The sequence below is a fragment of the Belonocnema kinseyi genome, chromosome 9 (assembly GCF_010883055.1).
Source record: "Belonocnema kinseyi isolate 2016_QV_RU_SX_M_011 chromosome 9, B_treatae_v1, whole genome shotgun sequence".
Lineage (NCBI taxonomy): Eukaryota > Metazoa > Arthropoda > Insecta > Hymenoptera > Cynipidae > Belonocnema > Belonocnema kinseyi.
The window spans coordinates 100,852,090-100,869,332 of NC_046665.1; the positions used below are offsets into that span (position 1 = coordinate 100,852,090).

General features: G+C 29.3%; 1 protein-coding gene across 2 annotated transcripts in view; it reads left to right on the forward strand.

The window, feature by feature from the left end:
- The first annotated feature begins 19 nt into the window (after nucleotides 1-19).
- Nucleotides 20-17,243, forward strand: part of LOC117179561 (DNA polymerase epsilon catalytic subunit A) — a 67,677-nt gene continuing 50,453 nt past the window's right edge. Inside the window, exons 1-5 of one of the 2 annotated variants that reach the window (XM_033371483.1) lie at nucleotides 20-226; nucleotides 6,583-6,706; nucleotides 6,793-7,011; nucleotides 9,655-9,881; nucleotides 14,058-14,301. In XM_033371483.1, coding sequence (XP_033227374.1) covers nucleotides 144-226; nucleotides 6,583-6,706; nucleotides 6,793-7,011; nucleotides 9,655-9,881; nucleotides 14,058-14,301 — 897 coding nt within the window. In that variant the 5' untranslated portion in view covers nucleotides 20-143. Of the gene's footprint in view, nucleotides 227-6,582; nucleotides 6,707-6,792; nucleotides 7,012-9,654; nucleotides 9,882-14,057; nucleotides 14,302-17,243 lie in introns of those variants that run through there. The other variant, XM_033371484.1, reaches the window with a different exon arrangement.

A 17,243-nucleotide genomic window follows, 5' to 3' on the forward strand; every position in this document is an offset into this window, starting at 1 on the left:
CGCCAGATGTTCATTTTTCGGCGATTTGCCGCGAAAATAATGTTACCATCACATTGTTGATGTAAAATATGTGTTAAATAAATGTCAAAAACTTAATTAAAAACGTGCTTTTCGATTTTTTTGGAGAGTAACATTGGAGCAAAATGTCTGTAAATACTGGACGTTTTCGTCCGGAGAAAAGTAATGTGTTTAAGAAAAGATTTGGTCAAGGAGAAAATATTCCGAGGTTAGTTTGTGTCTTGTTTATTTCTTAATGTATGTTTTCTGCTTTTAATGTGTAACAACTTGTCCTACTGTGAAAAGAATACTAATAATACGTTCTAACAACTTTTATTTATATTAGTTTTAACTTTATAAACTTTTTTGTACCTAACCTTCAAATATAATTTCTTTGTTCTAAGACCTGCGTTAACATGAAATGTCTCCCAAAACTAAGCTTATTATTGTAAAAAGATTCGTCTAATTTTCCCCTCAGACTCACCACACTATTTCACACTTTTTTTTGAACTATCACACTTTTAAAAATGTGTTTGAACTATTCCTCTAATTTGCTACAAGTTGTTTAAATTTTCTAATTATAGACCGTCCAAATTTAATAATTTTCAAGCCAAATAGATGAGCTTTTAACAAAACAGCAGCAGTTTCATCCATATAGTTAAATTATCAACCATAAAGATGAATTTTCATGAATTATGTAAATTTTCCATAAAAACAGTTGAATTTTCAGTTGCATTTTCTTCCTGAAGATACTAATTTGAAATAAACAAAAAATTAATTTTAATTAAACAAGAGTAGAATATAACCAATAAGACGAATTTTAAAAAACTGCGTGAATCCTCAACTAAAACAGATTAACTTTCAACCATACAGTTGCATTTTTAACAAACATTAAAAATTAAGTTTCTACCAAAAGTGACAAATTAACCAAATATATTTTTAGTCGAATATTCAACTTTAAAAAAATCCAAATGTTAAATTCTCAGTTACACAAATTAATCTTCAATAAAAAGAAAACAAATTTTCTAGAACTGTTGAATTTTTAACTGAAATATAACAGTTGCATTTTTAATATGGAAATACGATTTTTTAACGACATCCATGCATTTTTAATTAGATAGTTGAATTTTCATCCGGAACGACGAATTTTCCACAAAATAAATAATTTTATATTGTTGATTTTTCAAGCCGAATAGGTGAATTTCCTATTTAAAAAAAGTTGAATTTCCAAGACGAGAATATAAATTTTCAACGAAAAACTTAATTTACGGCCAATCAGATCTGTTTTTTAACAAAATAGATAAATTTTCAGTTTTAAAACAATAATAAAACTGCCAAAAAGGACGATTTTTAACAAAATATATTTTTACTTTTTTGCTGGAAATTCGTTTTTCTTGATAAGAATTAGATTTTTACAGAAAATGTAACCATTCTATTTTTGGTTGAAAATGTATCTTTTTGGGATAAAAATTCAACTATTTTAGTTGAAAATTCATCACTTTGGTTGAAAATTGATCTTTTATTATTCAAAATTCAACCATTTGGATAGAATTTTGTTTTCTATCATTAAAAATTCGACTATTTAATTGAAAAGCCGCATATTTTGTTATAAATCGATTTTTTAAATAGAAAATTATCTTTTTCTTTGCAAGTTAATCTTCTGGCTTCAAAATTCTTCTTAACAGTTAAAAATGCAAGTATTCCAGTCAAATATTTATATAATATATAAAATATATATAACGTATCACGTATTTTGTGAATGACCCCTTGGTTGAAAAACTGCGGTTAAAAATTAATTTTCTTTTTAAATTGCATTAAAGTGGCAAATTTTCGATTTAAAAAACTTTCCAATTTATTTGAATTCTTGTGAAGTGTTTTGTATTCATTAGTCACTTTTGTATTATAAATTAGTACGGTTTCAAAGATTTGAAGTGATTTGAAATTATTTTTGGAATTCACCGGAAATTCTTATTAATTTTTCGTGAAATCCTTTAAATTATTTCGATTTCCCTTGAATTGTTGTAATTTACTTAAATTGTACTAAATTTACCTAATTCTACCTAATTCAATGGATTTGTTTGAATTATTAAAAGTTTTAATTTAATTGATTCTAAAATTTCTAACCTCATCTTGAATTCTTAAGTGTTTTATCAGAACTTTTTGAATTACCTTGAATTTTTCAAAGCTCATTTCAAAATTACTGTATTCAATTAAGTTTTTTCACATTTTTAAATTGTTTTCTATTGATTTAAATTTGGTATAATATTCACCTGGAATTTATATTACGAAAATTCATGTCAATTTTTTGATTTAAAAATTGATTTGAATTTGTTGAATTTAGCCTGAAAATGTTTATCCTTTAACCCTTAAAGGGAACACTTCCGTAAAAACACATAAAGAACATACTGGGTTTTTTGTACCCAAGGGTATTCAAACGTGTGTCCTGCCGACGGTATTGGATAGTTTTTTACAAGAAAATCAATTAATGAAGTTTAATCTATCTAGTTTAAGGAGAAAAAGGTTTCATAACAGTTTTTGAAATTTAAAGTAGTTAAAAAAATCATTTTTGGGAAAAAATTAAAAAATGACTTCTTTCACTCTAAACTGCAGAACTTTTTAAATTTTTGATATTTTTACTTGGAAGTTGTATGTATTTAATCTCTCCCTTTTACGGGTTTGAGGGCCTCCGCTCCCTCTACAAATATTTACAATTCCATCCGTAGTCTAACTTAACTACTATTTATATTCTACTCTTTCGCAATACGCAGGATAAACAATAGTAACAGTAGTGATATTAATTCCTAAAATGAGCGAGCTTCCAGGGCTTCCGTTTCCTTTTACCATAAAAAAATGCATTTTCCACGATATTGAAAACAATATTCGTTTTTTATCGTCCCTTTTCAGGATCACCCGTTTGGCTCTGCCCTACTCCCTTGCTTTCCCTTACTTCTTCCAATTTCTTCATCCTCATCACTCCCTGTCCAATTCCATCCAAGATCCATCTTACACACTCATCCACACTCAACTATCCCTTTTCCTCTCCTGTACATCTCTCTAATACATGTGCCCATGACTCCATTTCGTATCCACATACTCTGCATAAATTCTCCTCTTCATCCATCCAGTATCTGCATGCTCTCATTCCCCCTCCCATTCTGGACCATACAACCCTACTCCATTTTTCTTCCTTTTCTTTTTTTTTCAGATATTCTGGTTCCGTCAACCCTTTGACCATCATATACCATCTATTGTACCTAGAATCTATAATCTTTGTCCATCTCTCTTCTCCTTGCTTAAGCAATAGCTCTAACTCTATGTCCTGCCACTCCATAACCCCTTCTCGAATATTACACACCCTTCTCATTTTTCTCCTACCTTCCTCCCATTTTGAATTTCCCACATTACCTCTCGCTTCATTGTTCCGAATTTCGCCGAAACATGCTTGTGCAATTCTACTTCCCTCTCCCCTTTTTAGCTTCTCTTCAAACCTCCAGGCTCTCTTAATTTGTCTAGTAACCATATTTTCTCGTCCTAACTCTTCTTTTAACATATATCGTGGGCAACTCCAGCTAACCCCCATTACCTACCTCAGAAATCGCTCATGCATGCTCTCTACTTTCCTATTTTCCTTCCATCCCCAGATCTCCACACCATAACACAACACCGCCCACACCAACGCATCAAACAACCAGACCCTCATTCTCCAATCATTCTTGAACCTTCTCTTTCCTATACCCCATACTTGGCCCATTAATTTACTCGCACATTCAATTCTTTCGTCACCTGCAGCTCGTTTCCCCCTTCTGCCTCAAACCAAAAACCTAGGTAACAGAACTCCTTCACAATTTCCACTTTTTGTCCATTCATCTTCCAAACGTAATTTATTTTGTTCTTTCTATTTCTGAAACACATCACCTTTGTCTTATCTACGTTCACCGTCAGCTCTTTTGTTCCCACATACTCTTCGAAGATTCTCATCATTAGGTTCATCCCCTTCTCATCATCTGCTAATAGAACTACATCGTCCGCGTATGCTAGAGAGTATAGTTTGCTATTACCCAAAACCGTTCCTCCTTTCCCTTTCTCTTTTAGCTTCTCCTCTAAGTCTGCCAATAGGATACTAAATAGTAAAGGACTCAACGGGTACCCTTGCCTTAGGCTTAGACCTCGGCCTGTCCAGAAAACCTGCCCTTTTTCCTTTCCTATTTTCACCATAATTCTGGTTTCAGTAAAAATTTCCTTTATCCTCTCCACCAACTTTTCCTCTACACCCCTCTTTCATTGCCTGCCATAGCACTTTTCTATTCACTGAGTCAAACGCTGCTTTGAAATCTACGAACAAAGTGACTATTTTTCCTTTCTTTCTCCCCAAATTTCTGTTAACTAAATAGTTAATTACGTAGATGTTGTCTATAGTTCCCATCCCTTTTCTAAATCCCCTCTGATTATGTGGGATACTTTCTTTTCGTTCTACCTGACTCTCCAACCTTTTTCTTAAGATTTCTGCATATATTTTATAGCCGACTGACACGAGAGTGATCCCTCTGTATTCCTCTACCTTCTTTCCTTCCCCTTTCTTGACAAGCGGTGCCACCAGTCGCGTCGTCTACACTTCCGGCCAATCTTCCATACCTTTTTTCCATACCAACCCTTTCCATACCTTGTTGGAGATCTTCCACATCCCATCCCTAATCCCTTCTCTTCCAAACTTCATCGCTTCGTTCTCCATCTCATCTTCTCCCGTCGCCTTGTTTCTTTTTAACCTATTTATTGCCTCATCCACTTCTTATCTTGTTATCTCGTTTCCTTCCTCCATTTCTCCTTGGACTATCCTGCACTTTTCCCCTTTGATTTTATTTTGCTCTCCTCCTAATAGACCCTTGAAATAACCCGTCCATTCCTCCATTTCTATTTATCCATTAACGCCCTTCCTTTCCCCTCTATCCCTATTTATCACATCCTACATCCTACCTTCTTTGATCGCTTTTTCTACTTCTGCTTTATATTCTTCCTTCCCCCTTTGTCGTTTTATTTCCAGCATCTTCTCATGTTCTTTTTTTCCTCCTGTTATACTCCTCCTTCTCCATTTCCCCTCTTCTCCAGTTGCTCACACACTCTTTTGTTCTCTCCTTACTCTCCCAGCATTCCTCGTCTCACCAGCCTCTCGTTCCCCCTACTCTTTTTTTATTAGTACCCAGCTCATCCTTTACCTTTTCAATGGACCCCTTTAACCTTTCAATTAAAGAGTCTATTCCCTCCTGTTTTTCATACCAAACCTTCTCCTTTTCCATCTTTTGTTTAAACTCTTTTAATTTAACTACCCCCCAGATTCCCATTTTCGGGTTTCTTTCGCACCCTTTTTCCTTTCTCCCTCTACCGCGCTTACTGACGCCTCTTAGTGTAACTATAACCGGGAAGTGCTCGGACCCTATCTCATTTCCTACCTTCATACTCCCTATCATATGCCGCATTCTTTCTTTAGCCAAGATGTAGTCTATTACTGTTGCTCCCTTTCCTATGAATGTGATCTCCCCTTCCTAATCTCCTTTCATATTGCCATCGCATATAAACCATCCTGTTTCTCCTATCATGTCTAGTAACTTCCTCCCAACCTGTCCGTCTCTCTATGTTTGGAGTTCCTTATAAGTGCCTCCTTTTCTTCATCCCATAACCATAACAAGGGGGAGCCCTTGTTCGCTAGTCCATGCATTTGAGTCCCCTCCTATTAAAACCAATTCTTCCTTCTTTTCCTCCATCCACTTCCTTATTACTCTCCAGTCTTCCTCTTCCCCTCTTCTTCTGTATACACACACCACCGCTATTTATACTTTCCCAATTATAATTTTTCTTATCATTGTTCCTACTTTTCCTCCATGTCCTCATCTTTTCTCCTTTTTACTGCTAATTCTTTTTTCACCCCTGACACCATGCCGCCCATCCCTCTCCCTTTAACGTGTTCTTTTCTTGCTTCTTGCATTGTCCACACATAACCTTTCGGTAACAACTTTTTTATTCCCTTCCAATCCTTCTCATCTGTCCAAGTTTCACTCATCATAATCACATCCCAATTTTCTAACTCCTCCCAAAATCCTTTATTTTTGTTCTTCAAACCTGGCACATTTCAGAAAGCTATTTTCACGTTTCTCTCTTCCCTTCCCTCTTCTTTCCTCTTCACTTTGTTTCCCCTTTGCCGTTCGGAAACCCCTCTGATTTATTTCTAGACTCTTTTTCGTCTCCCTTCCCCCTACCTATCGCAAGACTTTTTTCCTTAATTCTTCTGAATTGATAGAAAAATAAGTTTTCATGTCAATTGTTAATCTCGCACCATATGTTCCATTTTCTTGAATTTGGTACGTTTTGTTAAATAAGTCGCTGGGTGTTTTGGACCCAGTACGCACTTTAAGGTTTAAGCGCAAAAATTTACCTATGAGCGTCACAAAAAGTAGGCTTTGGTCCCTTTACTTTATCACATAGATACTGTGAGGCCTGCTAATCGTATAAACAGTTTTTAATCGTGAACGAAATCCCCTTTAAATCCCTTTTTTCGGAAAAATAGTATTTTTACAAGAACCTTTTCATTCGCAGGGAGAACACTGCGGAGGGAAGACTGAATCTAGCTAAGGAAAACATCAAAATCGATGCTTTGTACGGATTTCACAGAGTGACGGACGTTAAAGAAAGAATAGGATTTTTACTCAACATGCATGCGGTAATTAAAAATAGATTACGATTTGTTTTTGCAATAACTTTTCATATATTAATGGGGATCTAAAATTGTAAACTTTTACATTTTAGACTGACATCGTAGAAGATGACAAGCAATTGGTTAGTGGTGTAGATTATTATTTCCTCGAAGAGGACTTTTCTCGTTTCAAAGTTTCCTTGCCTTATGAGCCCTATTTTTACATACTTTGTCGCAAAGATACCATGCAAGAAGTCTCCACATTTTTATTTAAAAAGTATACTGGACTCATAAGCAAAATTGATAGCATCACGAAAGAAGATCTCGATTTGGTAAGTTTGATTAATTTATTCATTTTTTTAAAAATATGTTTAAATTTGAATAATTCCAAGAGACAACAGCCAGAAATTTAGATAAAAAATGGGGAATTTACTTTTGATCGCAGTAAAATTCAAGTTTTCAATTTTTCTATAATTTTTGTCAATTTAGATAAATGATTTCTATTTTACCCATAGTCGCAGGGCATATGAATATGCTCAGTAGGTTACGGAAACAATCATTTTCCCAATTATGTCAAAAAAAGGATTTGTCACATTCGATTCACTTACTCCTCATTTATACTGACTTAAAACAGGCAGTTTTAGAAAATATGTATCGTATTTCAAAGAAGAAATATTACTGAATTATGATAGAAAATTTCGTTACCTTTTTCTTTGCAAATTCATATTTCTTTATTGAAAAATGCAACTAAATGGTCGAAAGTTAAACTCATCTGTTAAAAATTCATTTTTTCGGATGAAGATTCACCATTTTATTTGAAAATTGATCTCTGGTTGAAAATGTAACTACTTTGTTGAAATTTTTTTTTTTTTTTAACTAAAAATTTAACTATTTTAGTAGAAAACTTCTATATTTTGCTGGAAATTTGTTTTTGTTGTTGTTAAGAATTATATTTTTACATAAAATTTAACTATTCTATTTTTGGTTTAAAATGTATCTTTTGGTGCTGAAAATTCAACTATTCTAGTTGAAGATTCATCATTTTAGTTTTAAAATTCAGCAGTTTGATTGGAAATTAATTCCTCCAACTGCAAATCTGAATGTCTATTTTTGGTTGACAATTGATCTTTTCTTGTTCAAAGTTCAACAATTTGGATAAAAATTTGATTTTTTTTATTGAAAAATCAACCATTTCATTGAAAATCCATAGATTTGTTTAAAAATCGACTTTTTAAAAAGAAAATTATTTTTTTTATTTGCAAGTTAATCTTCTCATTTAAAAGTTCTTCTTTTCGGTTTAAATTCAAGTATTCCAATCAAATATTTATCATTGCAGTTCAAAATTAATCTTTTAGTGTGGAAATAAAATCGCTTGGTTGAAAAATAAAATCTTTCGTTCAAAATTAATTTTTTTGGTTGACGATTCCTCATTTTGATTGAAAATTCTTCTCTGGTTGAAAATTTATGTACTTTGTTGAGAATCAGTTTTTCAAACTGAAAATTTAACTATTTTGCTGGAAATCCGTTTTGTGTGTTTGTTTGTTTGTTAAGAATTTGATTTTTAACATAAAATGTAACCATTCTATTTGTGGTTGAAAATTTATTTTTATGAAAATTTAACTATTTGGATAAAAATTGATATTTTTATTTAGAAATTAAACTAGTTGTTTGAAAATTTGTGTATTTTGTGAAAAATTTGTCTTTTTTATATAAAAGTAATCTTTATGGTTGAAAATTCATCTTTTTGTACAAAATTCAAATATTCCAATGGAAGATTCATCGTTTTAGTTGAACATTAATTCCTTCAACTGAAAATTTGAATGTCTCTTTTTTTTTAAATTGATCTTTTATTGTTAAAAATTCAACAATTTGGAAGAAAATTTGTCTCCTTTAATTGAAAATTCAACTATTCGATTGAAAATTCACAAATTTTGTTAAAAATCGATTTTTTTTGTAGAAAATTATCATTTTCTTTGCAACTTAATCTTCGTGCTTCAACATTTTTCTTTTCGGTTAAAAGTTCAAGTATTCCAGTTCCATATTCTTTCTTCCTTTCTTCCTTTCTTCTTTTTTTCCTTTGATGAAAACGAATTTTGTTTGCTTAAAATTAAACTATTTTGTTGATTTTCTTTTTCATTTTTGGTTGAAAATTATTATTTATTTTAAATAAAAATGCAACTATTATTTCAGTTGAATATGCTATAATTTTAGTTAAAAAATCATCTCTGATTGAACATTTATTATTTTTTTACCTAAATTAAATAATTCAATTTTTGACTGAAAATTAATCTTTCTAGTTTAATATTCAACTATTACATTTAAAGATTCACAATTTTAGTTGAAATTCATCACTTTGTTTGGAAATGTAACTATTTTTTGAAAGTTAGTTTTTTGTGTCGAAAGTAATTTTTCGAACTGAAAATTTAACTTAGTCCAATTGAATATTCTATAATTTTAGTTGAAAATTCAACTGTTGGGTTAAACATTAATATTTAAATTAAAAATTTAATTATTTAAGTTTTGTTTAACAGTTGAATACTCACGGTTTTAGATAAAAACTAATCTTTTTCGTTTAAATTTCAACTATTCCAGTTGAAAATTGAGATATTTTCTTGAAAATCCGTTTTTTTTGTGTTGAAAATTAATTTTTTCAATTAAAAGTTGAGCTATGCCATTTTTTTCTATAAATTTAGATTTTTAGTGCAAAATTCAGATATTTGTTTTGCAACTTTTTGCTTAGTTGTGTTAACTGATGGTTGGAATGAGCGTCATTAATGTTTGCGTTCAGAGACAAATATGAATATTTTACTTTTAGTTGATTGGGGAAAACAGGGAAATGACTGACAATTTGAAAGCGCCCGCCGAATCGCCACTCTGAACCCGGAAAACCCGGGGATTTTTGTGGGTGAAAATTAGTAGACATTTTGATTCGATTTTAAAAATAAATGTTTGAAAGTAATCCCTTTCTTTTTCAGCCAAATCACTTGATTGGTTTGAAACAAAGGTACCTGAAGTTAAAATTCGCTAACTTGGTCAACATGACAAAAGTAAAGAGGGATATAATGGCTGCTGTAAAGGTTAATAGAGAGCGGGAAAAGAGTAACACGTACTACGAGCAATTGCTGACAAAAACACTGAATTCTAACAGGGTTCATGAAACGAAGAAACAGGTGGATCACATGGACAATATTCTTGATATTAGGTGAGACTTAACTTTAAATGCTAATGTTGTGTTATTTTAACTAAGATGTTAACAGGGTGTCCATCGAATTTGAAAACCTTAATAACCTGGAATTCTACTTGGATTTTTCTTTTAGTCTATTATGAAAGAAACATCTAGTTCAGAAGAAATCTTACTACTAACAATTTTTTTATTTATCAAGATATAATTTATCTTTTACTCATTATAGAAAAAAAACGAGATTTCTACGCATTCTTTGTGGACTGTCAATTATTTCATAGATTGCAACGTACAGACACCAACATTACTAAATATTGCAAAAGGTTTCAGAATATTTCAAAGATTTTTAAATATTATACAAAGATTTCACGAATTTCAAAGATTTAAAAAAGGTGTCCTATATCAGATGTCTAAGATTTCAAAAGATTTTACGTAGATTAGAAATATTTTAATGATTTCAATTGAATAGAAAAGGTTTGCCGAAGATATCAAAGACTTCACAAACATTTCTCAAAGATTTTGAACATTTCATAAAAATTGCAAGGTTGTTAAAGATTTGAAAAAGGCGTGTACCCCAGATTTCAAAGATTCCAAAAAATCTCAAACATTTCCAAACATTTTCAAATTTTTTTAAAATTTCAAAGGTTTTTAAGAAGTCATACTAGATTTCTCAGATTCCAAAAGATTTTTAAAAAGTTATACGAGTTTTCAGCAAGTTTTACACAGACTACAAATATTTTTATGATTTCAAATGAATGATTTTAAAGATAATAATAAGGATTACAGTAATTTAGATTTTAAATATTTAAAAACATTTCGAAGATTTGAAACGATTTGAAAAGATTTCAAAATATTTGAGAAGATTTAAACAGATTTCACGAAAGTTTCAAATAATTCAAAGATTTCAACTAATAAAAAAAATGTCAAAAACGCAAATTTAAGAAAAATGTCACAAATACTTCAAAAGATTTCAAAGAACTCATAAAGATTTCGAACGGTTTCAAAGATTTTGAAACTTTCAAAAGATTTTAAAGATTTTAAAGAAGGCACACTAGATTTCTAGGATTTAAACCGATTTTACACAAACTAAAAATATTTTTATCATTTTAAATTAATTCAAAAGATTTCATAAGGATTTCAAAAAAAAACAAGAATTCCAAAGATTTCAAAAAGGATCTCAAAGATTTAAAGGATTCCAATGATTTCAAAAAAGGTTACAGTATATCAGATTTCAAAGGGTTTCAAAACATTTTAGAACATTTGAACAAATTTCACTAAGGTTTTCAATAATTCAATTATTTCAACGAAAAAAAAGATTTAAAAAACAAAGATTTAAGAAAAATTTCACAAATACATGAAAAGATTTGACAAAGAGTTCAAAGATTTCACAAACATTTCCTAAAGATTTCGAACTTTTCCAAAGATTTTAAAGAAGGCATACCAGATTTCTAAGATTTTAACAGATTTTACACAAACTAAAAATATTTTATTTATTTAAAATGAATGCAAAAGATTTCGTAAGCATTTCAAAAAAAAAAAACAAGAATCCAAAGATTTCAAAAAGATTATAGTACACCAGATTTCAAAGATGTAAAGGATTGCAAAGATTTGAAAAAGGATTACAGTATATCAGATGTCAAAGATTTTTAAACATTTCTAAGATTTTAAACGATTTCAAAGTGTTTCATAACATTTTAGAAGATTTAAACAAATTTCACTAAGATTTCCAATCATTTAATTATTTTAACGAAAAAAAAAGATTTAAAAAACAAAGATTTACGAAAAATTTCACAAATATTTTAAGAGATTTGACAAAGACTTCAAATATTTCACAAAGATTTCCTAAAGATTTCGAACTTTTCCAAAGATTTTAAAATTTTCAAAAGATTTTAAAGAAGGCATACCAGATTTTTAAGATTTTAACAGATTTTCACAAACTAAAAATATTTTATTTATTTAAAATAAATGCAAAAGATTTCGTAAGCATTTAAAAAAAAATACAAGAATCCAAAGATTTCAAAAAGATTATAGTGCACCAGATTTCAAAGATGTAAAGGATTGCAAAGATTTGAAAAAGGATTACAGTATATCAGATTTCAGAGATTTTTAAACATTTCGAAGATTTGAAACGATTTCAAAGGGTTTCAAAACATTTTAGAAGATTTGAACAAATTTCACTAAGATTTCAAATAATTCAACTATTTGAACGCAAAAAGATTCATACCAGATTTCTAAGTTTTTAAAAACTTTCAAAAGATTTTTAAAAAGCTATACCAGATTTGTAAGATTTCAGCAGATTTAACACAGATTAAAAATATTTTAATGTTTTTGAATGAATACAAAAGATTTCAGAATGATTTCATAAATATTTTAAAGATTCCAAAAAATATAAGAATTCCAAAGGTTTCAAAATGGTACAGTGCATCCGATTTCAAATATTTCAAAAGATTTAAAGGATTTGAAAGATTTAAGAAAGGATTACAGTATATCAGATTTCGAAAATTTTAAAACATTTTGAAGATTTCAAAAGATTTCAAAATGTTTCAAAACATTTTAGAAGATTTGAGCGGACTCCCCTAAGATTTCCAAGTACTCAATGATTAAAAAAAAAGATTTCAAAGACAAAGATTTAAAAAAGAATTTCTTAAATATTTCAAAAGATTTGACAAAGATTTCACACACGTTTCCCGAAGATTACGAAACTTTTATAAAGTTTGCAAAGATGTCAAAGATTTGAAACAGGCGTGTACACCAGCTTTCGAACATTTCCAAATATTTTGAAACTTTTAAAATATTTCAAAATTTCAAAAGAAGCCATGCCAGATTTTAAAAACATTCCAAAATTTAAAAATTTTTAAAAATCTATACCAGCTGTCTAAAATTTCAAATGATTTTACACAGATTAAAAATATTTTTATGATTTCATATGAATGCGAAAAATTTCAGTAGGATTTAACAAATATTTTAGACATTTAAAAAAATGCAAAAATTTCAAAGATTTCAAAACAGGTACGGTACACCCGATTTCAAATATTTAAAAAGATTTAAAGGATTTCAAAGATTTCAAAAAGGATTACAGTCCGTCAGATTTCGAAAAAATTTTAAATGTCGAAGATTTCAAACGATCCCTAAAGGTTTCAAAACTTTTTGGAAAATTTGAACAGATTTCGCTAAGATTTCCAAAAACTCAATGATTTCGGCAAAAAAAAAAGATTTAAGAAAGAATGTCACACATATTTCAAAAGATATGACAAAGATTTGACAAACATTTTCCAAAGATTGCAAAGATTTGAAAAAGGCGTGTACACCAGATTTCGAACATTTCCAAAGATTTTAAAACTTTAAAAAGATTTAAAATATTCAAAAGAAGCCATACCAGATTGTAAAACTTTCAAAAGATTTTAGATTTAAAGAAATCTATACCAGATGTCTAAAATTTAAAAAGATTTTACACAGATTAAAAATATTTTTATGATTTCATATGAGTACGAAAGATTTCAGAAGGATTTAACAAATATTTTAGAGATTTAAAAAAATGCAAAAATTCCAAAGATTTCAAAAAAGGTACAGTACACCCGATTTCAAATATTTGAAAAGATTTAAAGGATTTCAAAGATTTCAAAAAGGATTATAGTCCGTCAGATTTCGGAAATTTTTTAAAATTTCGAAGATTTCAAACGATTCCTAAAGGCTTCAAAACGTTTTAAAAGATTTGATTAAAGATTTGACAACCATTTCGCAAAGATTCCAAACATTTCATAAAGATTACAAAGATGTCAAAGATTTGAAAAAGGCGTGTGCAACAGATTTCGAGAATTTCACAAAGATTTTGAACATTTCCAAAGCTTTTAAAACTTTCAAAAGATTGTACACATATTAAAAATTTGTCAATAATTTCGCATGATTACAAAAGATTGCAGAAAGATTTCAAAAAGATTTCAAAGACGACTTATTTCCGCAAAAATTTAAGAATTTATTTCTTTATGCTTCTCCTTTCGTTAAAAATTGTTTCCCAGTAAAAAATGAAATGGCTCATTGTTACATATATAACAAACGCTTATTTCATTGTTTGATGAAAAAAAGGAGGCCTGGAAAAACTTGACTTCTTGACCTAGAAAACCTGGAAAAGTCCTTGAATTTCTTTCCTAAGAATCGCTGGACACCCTGTGTTATCAAAATTGAATTATTTTTTCCAAGAGAATATGACGTCCCACACCACGTTCGTGTATCAATCGACATGAAGATATTTGTTGGTGCCTGGTACTCAGTGAAGACCTGCGGAACTCAACAGCCACCAGTAATCATCCGGAGGGACGACATCGTTGAAAGACCGGAACCGATAGTCCTAGCTTATGATATCGAAACGACAAAACTACCACTCAAATTTCCTGATGCTAACAGTGATCAGATCATGATGATTTCTTACATGATCGACGCACAGGTATCTACATTTTTATAACTATTGTAAAATTGCGATTGCAGAGCGGCTGTTGGACAGCGAAAATGATCGGAGAATAAAGGGGCATCCAGAAAATTTTCTTGAGAGGTCGACAGTGATTTTTGTGTGCAATTAATGTGTCTCAAAGGGGGTGGAGGCTTCGAAAATTATTTAAAAGACTTGTTCAAATTGAATTTGATAAGTCGAGAAATTCCACTTTATTTATATTAATCAATTATAGCGTTCACATTCATAAAAATTATACAAAGCCTTACAATGGGGCACATGTTTTGTTAAACATTCATCTTTTTAAGTTGAAAATCCAACTCCTTTGTTGAAAGTTGTAATGCTCTATTAACCCTTAAAGTGCATACTGGGTGTATAACACCCAGCGACTTATTTGCGCTTTAACAAAACGTACCAAATTTTTTTTACATTAAATACCTTCTTTGGAGCGAACACTATAAGACTAATTTTATTTTTGAAGCGCCGTATCGCGGAAGTATTCAAGTAAAATTTTAAGTAAAAATATCAAAAACTTAAAAAGTTATGAATTTTGTAATGAAAGAAGTCATTTTTTAATTTTTTTCCAAAAAAGATTTTTTAACTACTTTAAATTTCAAAAACTGTTATGAAACCTTTTTCTCTTTAAACTAGATAGATTAAACGTCATTAATTGATTTTCTTGTAAAAAAAACTATCCAATACCGTCGGCAGAACACACGTTTGAATACCCTTTGGTACATAAAACCCAGTATACTCTTTATGTAATTCTACGTAAGTGTGCCTTTTAAGGGTTAAAAATTCACTTATGGTTTAAGATTCAATTATTTTGTAGAAAATGTCTTATTTTTCGGTTAAAAAAATTGATATTTTTTTGACTAAAAACCCAATTGTTTGGTTGAAAAGTCATAATTTTTGTATACATTTTTTTTTTTTTTAAATACAATTATTTGGTTGAAAATTAATCTCTTTCAGTTGATAATTCAAGTATTTTTTGAAAATTGGTCTTTTTCAGGTTAAATTCGATTGTTGTGTATTACAAAATGAAAATTAATCCTCTTAGTTTAAAAACAAACTCCATTGTTAAAAGTTGAACCATTTTCTTAAAAATTTATTTATTTCGTTGAAGATTCATAATTTGAATAGAAAAATTTAAATCTTTAATTAAAAATTAAACTGAATTTTTGAAGATCCCCTTTTTTGTGAGTAAAAATCAATTTTGTTAAATAAAAATTTAGATATTTGGTCGGAAATACCTTTTTCCTTGAACATTCATATTTTCGGGTTCAAAATTTAACTGTTTTGAAGAAAATTTGTTCTTTTGGTTTGAAAATTCAACTGTTGTGTAGAGAATTTCACTGTTTTACAGAAAATTCGCTTTTCTAAATTGATTTGTTTTCAATGTGAATTTAACTATAATTTAAAATCATTTGAAATAATTTAAACCAAGTGGCTACGTGTACCCTCGAAATCCCGCAGATTTGCAATCAAAGATTTAAAAGCTTTTCAAGAATTCTGAATGACTTCAGAAGAATAAAATACGTTTCCTGAGAAAAATGAAAATGATTTTTCATTTTGAAAAATTCATTTTAAGTGAATATTCAAAAAGTTAGAGAAAGATTTACAAAATAATCAAAAATGAATTTGGAAGATTTTAAAGAAGTGTTTTTAATTTGATAGAATTTAAAAAAAAAATCAGAAAGAATTTTAGGAAAAATTCAAATCATTCTAAATGATATTTAGAAGTTCTGAACAAACTTCTAAAACAATTTAAAATTTGGAAAAATGTAAAATAACATGTAGATGTTTCAAGATTTTGTAATACAATTTCGAAGCATTTTCAGGATTTTGAAACTGTTTATGATAAAAAAAATTAATTTTTAATTTAAGAAGTATTCAGTTTATAGAAAAAATGTGAATCGTTTAATGTTGAATGTTTCTATCTTAAAATTACTTTAAATTATATAATTTTTTATATATTTATTGATTCTTCAATTTAGAGCATTGAAAATTATAACATGGATTTTTTAAAACTGAATCTGAATCTTTGAACTCTACAATTTATAAAAGTTAAAAAACTTGTATTTGGTTGTTTAACTGCATTTAATTTTTTTAATTTCAGTTGAAAAGTGTTAGTAGGTTCTATTTTATATGTGTACATTATTGAGAATTTAAATACAAATTTATCAAATTTAAAAAATTTTAAACTTTACTTTCAAAAGTTTAAAATTCAAGAATTCGACTTGAGATTCAGTTTTTGTTGTTTAAAATGAAGAACTGTTTAGCTTTAAAGTTCGATTTTTTAAATGTCATTGACCGTGACAAATGTTTGCGAACAAGGAAAATCTGAGAAATGATCGAGAGTTTTTTTTTGTATTCAAATGACCACACTCGTTTTTGTAAAAACACGAAAAAAATTAGCCGCTTAGCCCCATTTTTCGATAGTTATTGAAATCAATAGATTCACAATGAAACGCTTTTATTCAATTTTTAAAATCCTATTTAAATATAGAAATAGAATGTCTTGAATCGTTAAAATTTTAGAGTGCTAAATTAAAACTTTGAACGTTACAACTTTAATTGTTCAATTTAAAAAATGTCAATTAGTACGGGAAAGTGTTAAATTTTGATGTGTAAATAACAATTGATTAATTATTTTTAAATCACTTCAAATTTAAATAATTTAGCTTCCAATTTAAAAATTCTTCCGTTACAAAAGGATTTTAATCGTTTAATGGATAAATCTTCTAACTTGAAATTGCTACAAATGATATACGAGGGTAGTTCAATAAGTCCTTAGAATGAAGTATAAAAACAATTTTTTTTGGGTAATTTTTTTTTTTTTCAACATAATCTCCTTGGAGCTCTATGCACTTGGTCAATCGCTTTTCAAGTTTTTTTAATCCTTCAGAAAAGTGCGTTTTCGGAAGTTCCTCAAAATA